The following is a 15838-nucleotide window of genomic DNA, read 5'->3' as shown; positions in this document are numbered from 1 at the left end:
CAAATGATGCCAGGGAGCAGACCATCATGGGGAGCCACAGAGGCAGTGGGTCTGGAGTCAGGCAACAGGCAGGTGAGGGAGGCCCAGGGCTGTGGTCACTATGCTCCACGCAGCTCCCCTGCTTACCTGCTCAGCAGTCGTCCCGCACACACGGTGGTTCCCCAGGACTTTTCCTCCACACAACACTCAGTGGGGCTACCATGACTCTTCTTTTCCCRCCAACAGAAATCAYCACAACTGCACCTGGAACAACAAACACTTCTTCACCTACACCACCACCAACTTCAGGTAAGGAGAGAAGTGCCTGTAGGCTTCCACTCATTTTCAGTGTGTAGAGCTTTCCATGCCCCAAAGTAGGGACCATTCCTCTTTTTTAGCTTTCCTTTGCTTCTCTTAGCTTTAAGTCACTGAACCGCTGCTTTAGTCTCTMGTTCTTCTCATCTTTCCTTTCTTTTCCCTCTGCCTTCTTGTTATGGGGAAAATGTGGTTTGAATTTCATCTGTCTCCTCCTTTACTGGTTGCAGTCTTTCTGTCTCAGACTSATATTATGCTTTTGTAGGGCTTCTGGAAATTTAGCATCTAGATACAGGTCTGCTAACCCATTGGACTCCCTCAATTATTTTTGAATATAGTTTTAAATAATGGCTGTCTTTCATGAGCATGTTAAGATTGTCTTACCTTTTTTTCTGCAATTTGCCTTTTTACTTTATCTCTTGCTGTTTTTTCTTCATTAAGAAGAACATAATCAGAAAGTTTATTCTGGGACTGGACGTTCTGAACATTTCTTTTGCAAATATGTTCTATCTCTAGGGGAATTTTTTGAGGTACATTATGTGTTTTTTGGTCAGCTGGGGACTTTTCTCTAATAGACACATGCAGCGTACAATTTCAAAATATTTAATAGAGAACTCCAACATTTTCTGGTTTTTATGCACTCTCCTGCTTATTTTGATAAATAACTGTCTTAGAAAAAMCATTCTATTTGAGATGAAAAACGTTTAGTATATTTTTTTCCATTTAACGGAAGATCTCTTGCCCATCTGTGAGAATTTATCTGGAGAGTTAAGTTAAAGAAACCAGACAACATGAATGCCATATTTTGTGCCTTGGAAAGAGAGCTATAATTACCATCCCATTTTTAAGATATAAAAATATAAGTTATAATTGCTAAAGTAATTACATTACTTAGATATCTTACATAAATATTTAAAATTACTTATAAACACTTATGTAACTTAAAATTACTTAGAAAAAATGTATAGCAACAACCATTAAAAACAAAGAGTATACCCCACAAAAATTAAATCTATTTACAAAATGATTGGGATTATTCTAGTAACTTGCTTCTCCCTACATCTTTTTTATCCCTTTGGATTTTCTACTACCTCTTTCTAGACTTTCTCTTGCTTATTGCTGTGCATCTTTCTAGGCTAGCTGCCTTGCTTAATCTAATTTCTGAGGAAAAGGCTTATCAGAAAGTTTTCCTTGAGCACTACTAGTATTTCAAGTGTTTAAGTATGCTGGAGGAGAAGCGAAGCTCTTGTAGTTTAAGGCAGGGACATAAACTACATGTCGTCGTGGATTCACCGAAGATGCTCTGAGCGCAGAAATAAGAACCTGATCCTGTCCTTGGGGTAGCAATGATCAGCTCGACTTTTGAGGAGAGAGAGGGAGATGTGAGGTACCTGCAGAGCCTTCTGACAGAGAAAATTTGCAGGGAGAGGGCAAATCAAGGCGAGAGGACAGCTGCGAGAGAAGAGCTACCACAGGCAGGCATGCAGCATAAGTCATACCGAGCAGCAGGYTGCAGGGAATAAGAGCAAGGCACTACCTAGAGGACAGAGCAWGGCAGAAGCAGGGTTGAGAAGGAAGGTTTTGTGGCCTTACACCGCCTCAGCATTGCCCATGCACTGAGCAGGGCTGCCATTTTAAGTCATTTTCCCTTTTCCATGAAGGAGCACGACTTCACCTTCCACAACAACTCCAGTAAGTCAGCAGAAGGCACCGGCTCAGCTCAAACCTGCACAGGGCAATGCTACGCTGCAGTAGAAACACGGCCATAGCTGCCAGTTAATGGTCACATTACGGTGATACCTGCACACAGCTTCAGCTGTGCTCTGACATGTGCTGAGGCTCATATACAATGATAATTAGCTTAGGAGCCTTCGTGTTGCTAATGTGTCTGCAGTAAAGTACCCTGCTATGACACTGTATATAATAAGGCAGGGTTGGTGCAGCAGTACAGGATTAAAGATGCATGGGCTATTGCAGTTGGGCATTTTCTAACTTTATCAGTCACTGATTTTAGAAACCCTCAATACCCTTTTTTTTGTTTGTTTTTGGTTTTAGCTGTACTAAGTAGACTTAGATAGTGAGTGGTCAGTATAATAGAAAATTAATTTCAACCTTATTCTGCATCCTCACTGTGGTATCTTGCTGGCTTGTGTAGGGAAAACAGTTACTATATAGACATTAAACAAACAAAACATAGCAATGCAGTGTTTAATTGTATCTATACACTACAAAATGTATTTGGTACTTTCCTTTAAAAAAAATCTATGGACTATGTAATAGACCACATCTGCTAATTAGTGCAATATCATATAAATTCTGAAGTCAGTATCTTTCATCTTTGTATCAGGGGACATCTGTAGTTCAAAACCATGTGGAGATAAAGCAGCTAAATGTATTGCTCTGCATCGCAGTTTCACTTGCCTGTGCCCATATGGATTCTACTTTAAAAATATGGATTGTCACAAAGGTGAGTTGCAGAAGGGTGATCTGTTACCTCACATAACTGCTTGGGAGAGTTTTTCCTCCCATATCTCTTGTTCTCATGTTATAACCAAAAACATAACCAGTCTGGGAAAGCGACTGCTGAATTACGCTTGCTCTGCAGCCTGCCACTGCTACAGTGACCTAGATAATTATCTCACAAAATAGCACTGCAGCCAAAGAGGTTAACGTGCTAGAAAAAGAAGGTGTATTCCCTGGAGATTAACTATGTGAAAAGGAGGAAGAAATCTTTGTGTAAACTCGACATCAATAGTTAYGGTCAAGATTTTACAAAACCCAAACCCACGTAGACCTCTGAACAACTGGCTTGGTTTTCCCTATTGCCGCACGCTCRTCACAGTGCTGCTGAAGTGCATTTCTGAGGAACTACTGAGAGGCAAGCATGCATGGAAATGGGGCCTCTTATTTAAGGGCCAGCAGGCACGATTCTCCAATTTACCTGTGAGCCGAAAGAAGGAGGTAGACACCGAACTGCTTCCTCAGAAATGCTAAACTRTGTCAGCTGATTAATGGCTGTAGCTGCAGGTTTAGAATCCTTAATATAGATATTTGTCCCACTAAATGCTGTAACACCTTAGATGAGCAAAGTCACTTGTTAGCTTCAGGCCATGCTTACAGCTCAGCAGTATTCAAGCTGCCCAAGCAGGCCGGTTTGGCTGGGCCCTGAATCCTGCCTGCTTCCCAGGCGGCAGACAGGAATGTACGAACTACTCCTCTAGCACATGCCAAATAGCAGAGATTGATCTCTGTGATGTATCTTCTCATCTCGGAAGCCTGGAGAACTCCAAGGTGAAACCCTCCTTACTTAAGTGCCTTCTAGTTACTTCATATCCTTTGTTCTCATTGCAGGGATAATAYTCCCAGGGCTCATTACCCTGCAGGAGTCCTACGATTCTAGCGTTGAACTGCTAAACTCCATGAAGTATGAAGAAGTGTTCCTCTCTGTAACAGCATTTGTGAGTGGCTTTATTTTTTAAACCTTTCATGTATATTTAATGCTTTCCTGAATGTGAGGCAGACGTGATAAAGACATGCTGCCTTTAAAGTAAAGCCTTAGATAGTTTCACTTGAGGAAAATAATTCTTTCAAAGAATACTTTGTGCTTGTTTAAATCTATTCATACAAGAGCTGAATKTTGCCCTCAGATGAGTACATGCATGGCTCTTAATGAAGTGAAGGGATGTATCTGAGATCAGGTAATATCTGCATTTGTAGTGTCTCTTCTCATATACATTGCTTCCCATCTTTCATCATTCCCTTCCAGCAAYGATGAGGCTGAGCAGTTTTCCAGCCCATTTAGTTTCCAATCTCTGCTGTTTGCTGAGGGCTACATAACATCTAGCTGTAGGAGTAAAAATAAAAAACTTTTTTTTAGAGAAAGCTATTGTTTCCATACAGCRTGAGTTTTTCAGAATGGCTGTCCAGCTGTGCCTGAATACCTAAATAACAAGCCTCTTTCATAAGCATGCTAGTATTAGTATTTTAATGCTATTAATGGAAAGGATATTACACACCTTGAGTGTGCTGCAATTATAGATGAAGTTTTGTAATGGTTTTCCTGAGAATTAGGACTAATTGATAAACTTATACTGCCATGCTGAGAYGGTGGATTTTATGTCATTTCCTGGAAGTGAGGAAGGAGAGATATTTCCCTTKGCCAGAGAACTGGTGAGAAAATATTTGCCAAATGTCAATCAAAAGTCATCAAAATAGTTATCAAATTCTTCATGTTACTTTCTATGATTTTTGGGGGGAAAGTAACCAAAAAATGTCCCCTACAAAATGCCAAAAATATTTTCCCCAGTTTTTCGTCTTACATTGCTTCGTGACATAGCTACAGAAGGAAATGCTCTGCAGTGCTACCTCCCCGACCTCCTCCTGGGAGGTGAGTTGGTGAGGGAGTACCTGTAGCTCCCCAACCAGTCAGCSCTCATGCACTGTGTGACATTTGTCTGGCTCATGTCTCCCCACTGCTCTCCCGCATTTCCCATTTTACAGCCCACAGCTCCCCTGCTGCTGCAGTGTCTTGCACAGCGGATCTGACCGGTCACCTCGCTTTATCTGCACCTCTAGTAGCAAGGTCTAGGTCTTTCCCTTAGGACTGAGGTCTCAGTGTGTCATGTGGTTTCAGCCTATGTTCCTGCCCATCCATAATTCCAATTCATTTATCTTTTATAGTTTAGGAACATTTTCAGAAACGAGACGAGCTTTGGACAGACTGTGATCGTGGAAATTCAGTAAGTTTGCCAGTTGGGTTTTTTGCGCAGTATGTGAAGCTGCTTTGTGTCCTTCCTGCACACACCGTGTTAATCAGCTTCCCATGGAGTACTCGGCTCAGGGAGGGATATGGGATGAGCTCAGTTCACTGTGGCTCCTGTTAAATGAGGCTGTTTTGTTTTGGTATTTTGGCCCCATTTTTATCTCAGAGATTTCCAGGGAAGTGGACTGGCTGAGGCAGCTCCATGGTGGATCTCCCACTTTTAATATGCTAGATACGACACTCTGCTAATAACTAAACAATTTTGTCCCTGTGGTGTCTGACATCTCTGAAATTGTAACAGTTAACTCTGAAGTTCCTGTGAAGAGAAATCAGCCAGGTCCTACTTGGAGTCCCAGTTTAATTTAAGAAATGCCCTCATCATAGAAGCCCGTTGCATCTTATTTTGCATTTTCTGATCTCTCCTGATGGCAAGCTGAGTAAAGAGGTTATTGAATGGACTGTGGTGACAGTGGCTCCGGGCATAGGTCCTCTGCTGATCTAGGTGGACACCGTGAAACATCCCTCTCTTCCCATCCCCAYCTATTCGAGTTTACTGTCCCAGAGCTCTGCCACCTTCTCTGTGAGCGCTCCCTAATCTACATGCTGGCGCACACAGCAGTCGAAACCCTTTCAGCCGCCCTGGCMGATTAAGAAGTTAAGCAGACCGTTGTACGAGCAGAGTTGTGAGGGCAGTAACTTCCAGCGGAAGGATTATAACAAACTCTTGGGACATGGTAACATCTTAGGGCACTACAGCAATCTACCACTTACAGGTTTTCGTGTGCATACCCCAGCAGCACGGAGTTTGACTGAGGCCCAAGGTAACCCCTGCTGTGCTTCTTGTCATCAGGGAGGTCGCTCTCAGAACCTGACCCTGCCGGCTTGAAGTTAACCTCGGTACTTCTACAGGGCAAACAGACCCTTTGACTTCACTGCAGTCATACTCGGAATTACCTTCACCACACTTCAGGGTGGGCTCTCCGAGTCAGGCCTGGGACACACCACAGCCCGGTGTGAACATGAGGCTGGGGTCTAACAGATGAGGTGCTCCTCACAGCAGCTGGCCTGAGGCTGGCCCAGTAAAAACCCAGTAGTTTCGTGTCAACAGCACACAGGAGAATGATGTTGTTAGCACCAAACTCACCAACCTTTACCTACCASCTATCCATTTACATTTGCATTTACCAGGAAGATGGCCCCTAGTGGATTCTTGAGCTTGAACTCATTTTCAGGTGTCCTAGTAACAATGCATATTATGGGATGAAAGAAGGTAGCGGAGAGAGGAGGATTTTGCAGAAACCTGCTGTTGTCTTTGYATCTAGCTTGCTACCATACGGACTATACGAGTTTTTAAAATGACATCTGTACTTTTCAGACCTTTACGAAAAAGCAGGTCAGTGAATACTCCAATGAACATAACACTGATGAATATCTTTGCGGAGAACTCAAATGTAACAAGTGAAAAAGCTGCTTCAGCAATAAATGAAGCAGTAAAAAATTCAACAGAGGTCACTGAATACAGAGGTACGTAATTCCTCRGTGCAGAAGTAAGTAATTACTAGGAGCAAAGGTTCCTATCTTTAAAGCTGATTAGGACATTTCTCTGTGCAGCAAAGCCCTTAAAAGCATAAATCCTTTTGATTTTAATAATCAGAGTGTTCAGTCTTGGGCAATTTTGAAAACTCTAACATTCATTACTGGGCTTTTTTTTTTTTTTTTGGTCTTATTAAGGCTTTATACTTCCTATGTAGAAAAACAATGGAAAATACTTATTCCCAAATAAGTAATGGCATGTTGATTTTAACCTGCTGAGTGTTAAGTGACTGGGGAAACAGATAGACCAAAATATATACAGAGATATATTGTGCTTCGTAGAATAAGCCAGTGTTTTACAGGCAACTCCGGATGAAACTTTCTTTAGACTTAGACTGCTTTTCAAAAATTGAGCAAGATATTCTTTCTTGTCATTTATCAAGTATCTGAGATGGGCTATATCTAGGCATTTTTATGTAGGAGAACAGGGAAGTGTGTGCTTCAGTGCTTTCTTCAGTCAGCCTGAGGAAGGTAAACATATAAATTCTTTCTAGAAATGAGGCCTCAGTGATTAGCTACTGAACTAAAAGTGACTCATTAGTCTAAACCAGTAAAGTGTTGTGTTACTAGAAAGTGTAATACTAATACTTAGAAAACATTTTCTAAATAAAATAAGTTTTTTCTCACTTTTTGTTTAAAATATTCCTATTTTATTTGGTTTTAGAAAAAGACATCGCTAATAATTAAAGAAGTCCAGTTCATGGCTTATAGGYTCAGTTTGGCCTCTGAGGTAGCTGTATCCACCTCAGCCAATGACATTTTCTGTGTCCTAGTCTTAAACGCGAGGGAGAAACAGAAAAAAAYGACAGCTCAAAAAGGACCAGAGCAATCGTACCCCTTTGCTGCATGCCATCTGCCACACTTTGTAAACCATTGCCACATCTGTGTGGGAAGTGGGTGTTACAGGCTCATGCATCGGTGATGAGCAACCTGCTCAGCAAACAGCATGCTGCTGTTTCTCATGCAACAAGCTGCATGCCCATAACCTTTCATTATCTGTGCAGAACGTGGTGAGATATGGGTCAGTTGTGCAAAATGCTAAGGGGCTAGTGGGGCTTTTTGTGTGTGTGTGTGTGTGTGTGTGTGTTTTTCAGGAGAAGCAGAAAAATTAATGTGCAGAATATGAACTTTCTGGATGGGGTAGCTGGGTGGTTTGGAGGCTCTTACAGGAGCCTGAGAAACAAAAGGTCAGAAACTGTGATGGAAACAGAATGTTGACTGGAAAAGAGCAGGGGAAAAGAAAGAGTTGCTCAAAATGCCTGAAGTATTGATGTCCAAAGAAGGGGTTTAAAGTTTTTTTTTTTTTTCCTCAGAATTACTAAATAATTGTTTTGTGATTTRCTGACTAAAAGTGACCTGCTTCTAATGAAAGGATATTGTTAGTACTAAGGTTTGCTTCCTCTTTCTCTTTCAAAGCTACAWCCTATTGTGCTGTTTTTCAATGCGATCTCAGAACCACGGACTGCAAGGAAGCTGTGTATCCAGAATGCACATGCAAAAGTAATTACTCAAAGACAGCTTGGGATGAACGTACTTGTTCAGGTAGGAACTTTGCTACTTTACTGCTCCTGGAAGGCTGACCTGATTATGCCTGTCTCAGTCCCATTTTGRTAAGGAGGTTTCTCAGATGTGCTGAGCTCATGTAACTCTCAAAATCAGGGAATATCTGTTGTATTAAGCAAAGCCATAGGAACACATACTTGCCTTTCACTTTCAACACATCAGTGCCAATAGAATAAATCRCTAAAGCTCGTGGAAGATCAGTAGGTAATTATTTAAATGCATCGTGAAACTCTGTGTAAGAACCGAAACCTGAATGGGTAAAGAGTGGAACCAACAGAATCCTACAGCCTTCTCTGCTAGGACATATTTTGTAAATAAGCTTCACATGTTACRTAGAGACAGAGGTGGAAGTCCAGGTGCAACACAGTGATCTGTTAAACAAAGCACTGTCCATCGCTGATGCTCCTGGGATTGCATTTTGACAAATTTTTGTAGGGTGTATGAGTTATGTGATTTTTAAGTTGGTTTTAAACCTTTTAGAGAGCCCTCTGTTTATATTTTGTAGCCATCCTCCACAACCCTAACATGTACCTTATTTTCTTGGTGTGAAAACTACAATTATCACACCACAGAAAAAGCCTAACCTATGAGATTTTAAGAAAAATTATAAATACTGCAAACATTCAGGATAAAATCACGAGAGCTGGTTACAATAAAGGCTAGTGACCTGCCTAAATCTGACCCAGTTTCAGATCMCTTGCAGTATAAATCATCTGCTGTGGTATCAGTCTGTAGGCCATCGGGTTGCCCACTGTAAGAAGCAGACTACCTAGATTTCAATTTTAAGCTATGAAACTGAATCATTTGAACAATGATGGTTTACTTCCAATTTTGTGCTCTGTTCTATGTAGGTGTAACCCTAAAAAGGACATTTGGTTGCTTTTAAGCCCAGAAAAGTTGTGTGCATTTATAGTGCAATGAAAAATAAGTTTTTTTTTCCAGGTTTTATAGCATCATTAGGAAATAGAAATTCTCCCAAGACAGTGCTCTCCACTGTTGATTTTTCAGAATTACCTTCAATTCACTCTGTATTTTTTCCTTCTGAAAATACAGATTGCAATAGTGACTGTTCTGCAACCAACAACAAGTTCTGTGCAAAAGAAAATGAGATTCCAACATGCAAATGTTTGACCAACTTTGAAAYGAAGGATGACAGATGTGTGCCGTGAGTGCTCAGCTTCTTCCTATGTTATAAGCAAAGATAGAATCATAGAACCATAGAATCAGTAAGGTTGGCAGGGACCTCTGGAGATCGTCTAGTCCAACCTCCCTGCTCAGCAGGGTCACCTAGAGCATGGTAGACAGGGTTGCATCCAGGCGGGCCTTGAAGATCTCCAGAGAAGGAGACTCCACAACCTCTCTGGGCARCCTGTKCCRGTGCTCCGTCACTCTCACAGTGAAGAAATTCCCCCTCATGGTCAGGTGGAACTTCTTGTGCTTCARTTTCTGCCCATTGTCTCTTGTCCTGTCACAYGGGACAACTGAAAAGAGTTTGTCCCCGTCCCCTTGACACCCTCCCTTCATAGGGGAGAAGAACACCTAAAAGAGGGTGAATCTCTAGAAGAACAACCTGAAGCTATGCCAGTCAGAGAGGTGGCTAAGATGGTCAGCACGTGAACAAATTCCTATGATATCACAAGTTATGGCATTTCATCTGCTTTGCATTAGCTCTTGATGTGCACTCATAACACCTCAGAGGAAAGTAAAGGTGATCCAAGGTCATCTGCAAGTCAATGAAAAAGATGATAGACTACCTCASACTTATTTTGTGAGTTGTCCACCTGAACACAACCCTCAGAGTAACTGATCCATGGCAACTTGGATGCTGAAGCCTTTAGTAACCAAGAAGCAACAGAGCAAAAATTGCCTGAAATCCATAGAAGGTTTCCCATTGATATCTGCAGGGACTCTGTTCCCTGATAAGATCCCAAACTCTATTATTTCTTGCTGGGGTTCCATCTACAGGCATTTCTGTCAGCTCAGGACCAGAACAGAGCAGTGCTGTTTGTTGGTGGAGCTGAGTAGGTCACCAGTTGTGCTGCACTCCCATGGATCGACAGAGGGACCTTACTCCTCACATCTGTCAGTCCAGCTCCTTCTGTTGCTGTTGCTGCTACATGCAGAACAGAACCACTTCTACCATAAAATCAGTATAATGTAAATGTAAGAAACTAGTATGGGAGGAAGATAAAGTGCTGCCCGTTCCTACTGATCTTCTATTCAGGCTGTTGACAAAGACGGCGCTTTTCACCAGTGGGTAGCAATTCCAAGCAGTTCAGAGGTGTACAGCTTAATTCTTTTGGAGAAATTAGGTGCTTTTAAGGTATTTCAGGCTAAGAACCTGAAACTTTGAGTGCCTACCTCACCAACCACACTGAAAATCTCAGAAATTTCTGCTCCTCGGTTGTTTCTCTCTAACAAAGAAACAAAACAATTTGCTATTACGATGGCATCAAAGAGGAAACCTATGGTGAGCTCACCTTGCAAAGAAATTGTTGGTAAAGGGTAAAAATATGCTATTGCTTTGAGATCATCTGCTGAATGACATTAAGTATTTTTTCTTCTTTCTTTTCTTTTTTTTTTCTTTTTTTTTAAACTCTTGTGTAGTTGTGCAGTGGGCTACTCTGGAGAGAACTGTAAGAACAGTAAGTACAAGAATTTCTGATGTTTAGATATTACACAGAAAAAAACTCAGTAATATTTATCCTGCTGAGCAGAGGCTGCGATAACAAAAACAACTAGCATTCTTTAGTAGTGCCACCCTCCTCTACCGATGACAGGAAAATGTTAGAGAAGGATGAGTGATATTCCACTGCTGCCTGGAAGGAAAAATCCTACTCACATCCCATGTTCAGGCAGATAGTAGCATTTCCTCTAATGACCCCTGCATTAAACCCGATAGCTTTTAGTTGTACAGAGGTTATTTGACAGAAAAGYGTTTARTCTCCATCTGAAGACATCATGCAGTGCTGAACCTGGCACCACCAAYGGATTAGTTACTCCTGTCTACTTAGCATCAGTAAATTAGTCTCATTTGAAATGTTTCTGTTTTAATGCCCAGCCGTCGATTCTTTTTTTTGTGCTTTACCTTGCAAGTACTGCRTAATATCTTGTATTCTCTTCTGGTATAGAAATAATGGCCGTGACTGTGTCATCTCATAATTATATTAGTTTGGAGAAGCTGGYGAGACCGGCCTTCCAAAGTTTTTTCCTCTTCTCTGAGTCAGTTTTGCAGTTCTTATCTGCACCTGTTTCACTTTCCACTATCGTACGGATTAGGAAAGGTCATTTCTCCCCACCCCTCCCCTTGTGTTTGCACGTGGCTAAACTGCAAACACCAGTGCAGACGAAGGGAGACTGAAAAACAAGCGTTATGGTTCTTCACTTCTCAAGACTCCTTTGGCTTTATTTGAGAAAAAGGTGTGACTTTATGTGGCCCTTCAGATTCTCACACTGCTTTAGTCTTTAACTGCTATGTGTTTAACAACCCCATGTCTGCAGCTGTGAGATCTTAAATTTTTGTTTGTTTGTTTRTTTGTTTTTGTTTATTTGTTCATTTTTTTGCATAAAGTGTTTGGAAAGTGGCTAATGGGAGCTGTAGTGCAGCACAGAGAAGCTTTCCTGTGAATGTTTCTTAGGAAGAATATTTTTTATCCTATGGAAAACGTTTTTCTTGAACAAGAGTTTTCTTGAGCAAGACTCTTCTTAAGAGTCTTGGGACTCTTAATGCCCCATAACTTGACCTTTAACCACAAAGTTATGCTGTCTTCCATTTGTGGCATATCYGGCAAAGACCTGGTTCAAAATGCACACATGCACAAATTCATGCACAAAAGGTGGAAGAAATTCATTTTTGTCTACCTTGTTCTAGGATGATTTAGTTTTTCCTGGATACTTTGTAGAGGGGAAATGAGGAAGGTTGTGTTTTGTTTTTTGGTTTTTTTTCTGTTTCCACCATCAAAAACATAAAAATACGCTGATCAGGTGCAAATTTTAATTTCTTCTCAACTAGCTATTTTTCCTCCTTTGTGGATGAGGTTTTCTTCATGCAGCCCAAGAGGAGAGATGAGGTAGTGAAAAGGGAAGAACCGTGGAAGGAGATGGGTGTAGAGAATATCCAGCTGAGGTATTCTGCAATGCCAGGCGCCAGTCCTGCATTGAAATGTTCACCTGCCTCTCTGAAAAACCACATGTATGAAGGGCTTATGGGGTAGGGTAAGGCCTTTGCTGGTTATAAACACTATCCTGGCAGTTTCTTCACAAAGGAAATAAGCAGTTTAGCTTCCTTCATCTTTTCTTTTGTGGCTTTTTTTTTTAATAGCGAGAGGAGAGATAGGCCTTTGTTTTCAATATTTGCCATGAATTTTCAATCGCTGTGTCTTTGTTTTTTCCAGATAGTGAACTCATCCTTATAATAGTGGGCACAGTGTTTGGAGCCATTATCTTGAGTTTTGTGATAGCAGCCACTGTCATTTCGATAAGGTAAGAGTATTTCTGACAATTGAATAAAAGTGGCATTGCTGCATTTTCCTAGAGAACTAAGCAGAAACCCAGAGGGGCAGGACTGTAAATGTGCTTGCTTGGGCACAAAAGCTCATTAGGTCATGTAGCCATTAGGATTAGTTTTCACCCATGTGCTCTCCACAGAAATATTTACTCTCTTGCTGTCGATCAGAGCCTGACTGCTTCAACCAAAGCTTTCCAAAAACACGCCCGACCCATCGATCCTCCTCCTACCCTAGCCAGTACTGATGTTGCATCTGATGCGAGAGTGCTGGTATCAGAGAGCCGTGTGGCCCAAATTCAGACCTCTGCAGCTTTCCAGTGCCCGCACTTCAGCCCAAGGCCTTGCATGCCCCTCTCGGCTCAATACAGGTGGCGTTTCCAGCCAGGGATGTCTTTACAGCTCACTCTTCCCAGTGTACGGGCTAATTCGCAGTTGCCACTGCAGCTCCTCCCTTCTCCCCGTTTAAGAAAGACAGAGACCCCGAAGCAGCCCGTCTGCCTCTGCTGCCAGCGCTGCTCGGGCGAAGGCTCCCGCACGGCCTCCCGCAGCGGGCGCAGCTCACCGGCAGGCGCGCCGGCCCGCGAGGAGTGTGTGCGGGAGGGCTACGGGCTGGTGGTCAGCACGGGCAGTTCACGCRCACCGTCTGAGTGCCAAGCTCTGGCTGCAGGCAGGAGGGCARCTTTTCTAAACAGGACCTAACAAATGCCTCATTTCCTCCTCTGAAAAGTCAGTTACAGCTGGTGTTGGCCGAGGGAACTCCTTTATTGCAGGAACTAGTTGAAACAGGTCAAAGTCCCCCTCTGTCTCTCCYAGCAGCTTAGCCCTGTAGGAGATGCCGAGCTTTGCCCTCGGTCACTGATAATGAGAGGTCTTGCAATAGGTATGCTAGAAAAATTTCTGTTGCAAATCTCAGAATGGGACTGGGCATTGAAAATAAAGTGAGAGGGAACAACTGAATGTGGAAGGCACACTAAAAGGTCTTTTGAAACCTCCTTTCTTTCATTTCCTCTTAAGATCCAAACACAAAAAAGATCCAGAGAGGAAAAGTCTGATACAGTCGGCATATTTAAATTCAGAAGACTCTGGCAATACACAGACCAGAATGTTCCCCAGAGTCCAGACTACTTCTGGCCATGCAAACCCAGGATATCAACCAAACAACCCTTATGAGATGGATAACTCACACAGGAGTAACAKTTTGGAGAGGGATTACGATGATGAGGTAAGTGTTCACAGAGGACTAAGGGAAATGCRAGCTGTGGTGGGGTGGGCCAGAGACATTGCTGAATCCTAAACTCCACTCCAGTCATCTTCTTTTGATCAGTCAAAGTGGTATAAAAGCACACAGAGAGCTGGTGCTGCGGCTGAAAAAAAATCCCTAATACAGAGACTAGCAATCGTCTCATGAAGATTTTTTGAAAGCCCTAGTAGTCACCCTTCAGGCGTGGGRGGGATATGTGCAGAGCAAAGGTCAAAGCAACAGTCTGGCTGCCCAGAGGTCTACTGTGCCATGGGACATTCATCCGCACTGGCTGAAGACATCCTTTGGCGGAGAGGCACACATGCAGACAGGGGGCCCTGCTGACATCGGAGGCTGTTGAAACTAGCGCTTGTTTTAAACCARTTTGTAGTTTCAGCAGGTGTTGCAGTGGCACCTCCCAGCTGCAGCCTCACACTAGGATYCACAGTCAATCTAACCTGCCACAGCTGCCCAAAGAGCTGWTTCTTCCAGCACTGGCCCTCGTGCTGCTGTGGTTCGCAGCAGGGGCCTCTGCAGTTGCAGCGTCGCACAAAGTGCGAAGTGCCTTGGAGAAAGCACAGCTATTGCATTGCTAGAGCACAGGGGAGCCTGCTCAGCAGCGCCATGCCCTCCTCTGGAAGGTGCCGTGCGGAAAAGTGCCTGTATTTTATTCTTGTCCTCTGCGAGGGGCTGCAGAAGGAGCAGGGAGCTTGAGAGCTGATACACTGTGGCGTGAGTGATTCACCGGGTTCTGCATGCTCCAGTAAACAGACACTCGTTGCCCATTCAAAGCTTGTTTTAAAGATATTTTAGCTCCTCCTCTGCAGTGCAAGAAACTACTCCTGTTTAGTAAAGAACATCTATTTAATTGCAACATGCTTAAGTGTTTTACAGAATTGAGGCCTAAACTCCAAATATGAGCAACATAAACATGCTGTTTAAAAAAAAATCATTTTAAAAAGCTGCCAATTAAAAGAAGAAAAGCATATATGTACTTTTGGTATCAACTGCTTACTCAGCATCACATGGATTTTGACTTTTTTAACTTTCCAAAGATGTCAACTTTTTACTGATGAAAATCTGTCTTTAAAATACATTTGGTTTCCATTAGGGCTGATGTTTCTTGGAGAAAGGACCATCTGCAGGGTGTTACATGCTGAGCTATTCTGAGAATGAGGCATTCTGACCCGMGCTTATTCCTTTTCCTGTTCAAATTCTTTCTAGTATGAAATCGCACGGGAACCTGATGGCTTTAGGATGCAGCGCAGAAACTAAGTGACCAGAGCTGTAGAAGGATGGACGACCACTGCAGCAACGGATCAGACCAAAGGGTTTCACAGACTCTCACTAGTGCTGTTACTTCAGCAGCAGAGACGACAAAAAGTCCATAGCACCAGATTCTCTGGAGATTTTCTAAATGAAGACCACTTCTTGGAGGAGATAGTGAGCAATAACTCCTTGAAATAAGTGAAAATAAAAATGAAGTAGAGAATAGGCAGGAGAATGGGATTTCAAAAACACCCAATGTGCCTAAACRTTAGATTCCTTCAGGAGGCCTAGTCATCGGCAAGAGAGCAGATGTAGGCAAGAGACTAGGATTTTAATCCTATTGWTTCTCATTTCTTCCCAAAGAAGGTCCAGGCAATATATGATGCCAATATATGGCAATATACGATGACCTAGCGCTTTGTTGGTATTCTGTGTCAGCCACTGGCCACCTGCACAGCTCTGAGCAATTAGGACATTGCCAAAAAAAACATAAGATGAAAACTGATCTTCATGAGATCTTCATGAGAACCTAACCCCTATCAGTTACCATCCTTCACTCTCATCAGCCCCCCAAAATTTCATATCCAAAAGCATTCGGTTCAGCTGGTAG

General features: G+C 42.6%; 1 protein-coding gene across 1 annotated transcript; it reads left to right on the top strand.

Annotated features, from left to right (window-relative positions):
- The first annotated feature begins 200 nt into the window (after window positions 1-200).
- On the top strand, window positions 201-15244 carry MUC13 (mucin 13, cell surface associated). The gene is made up of 11 exons (XM_085311060.1): window positions 201-288; window positions 2642-2761; window positions 3646-3752; window positions 4975-5033; window positions 6432-6580; window positions 8066-8191; window positions 9266-9377; window positions 10820-10857; window positions 12607-12694; window positions 13734-13941; window positions 15184-15244. The coding sequence occupies exons 1-11, from the start codon at window positions 201-203 to the stop codon at window positions 15232-15234; spliced, it is 1146 nt and encodes a 381-aa protein (XP_085167186.1). The 3' UTR covers window positions 15235-15244.
- Window positions 15245-15838: the final 594 nt, after the last annotated feature.

This window comes from Rhea americana, unplaced genomic scaffold (genome assembly GCF_003343005.1).
Source record: "Rhea americana isolate MKP2758 unplaced genomic scaffold, rheAme1 scaffold_33, whole genome shotgun sequence".
Lineage (NCBI taxonomy): Eukaryota > Metazoa > Chordata > Aves > Rheiformes > Rheidae > Rhea > Rhea americana.
This window is presented reverse-complemented; position numbering and strand designations above follow the sequence as displayed.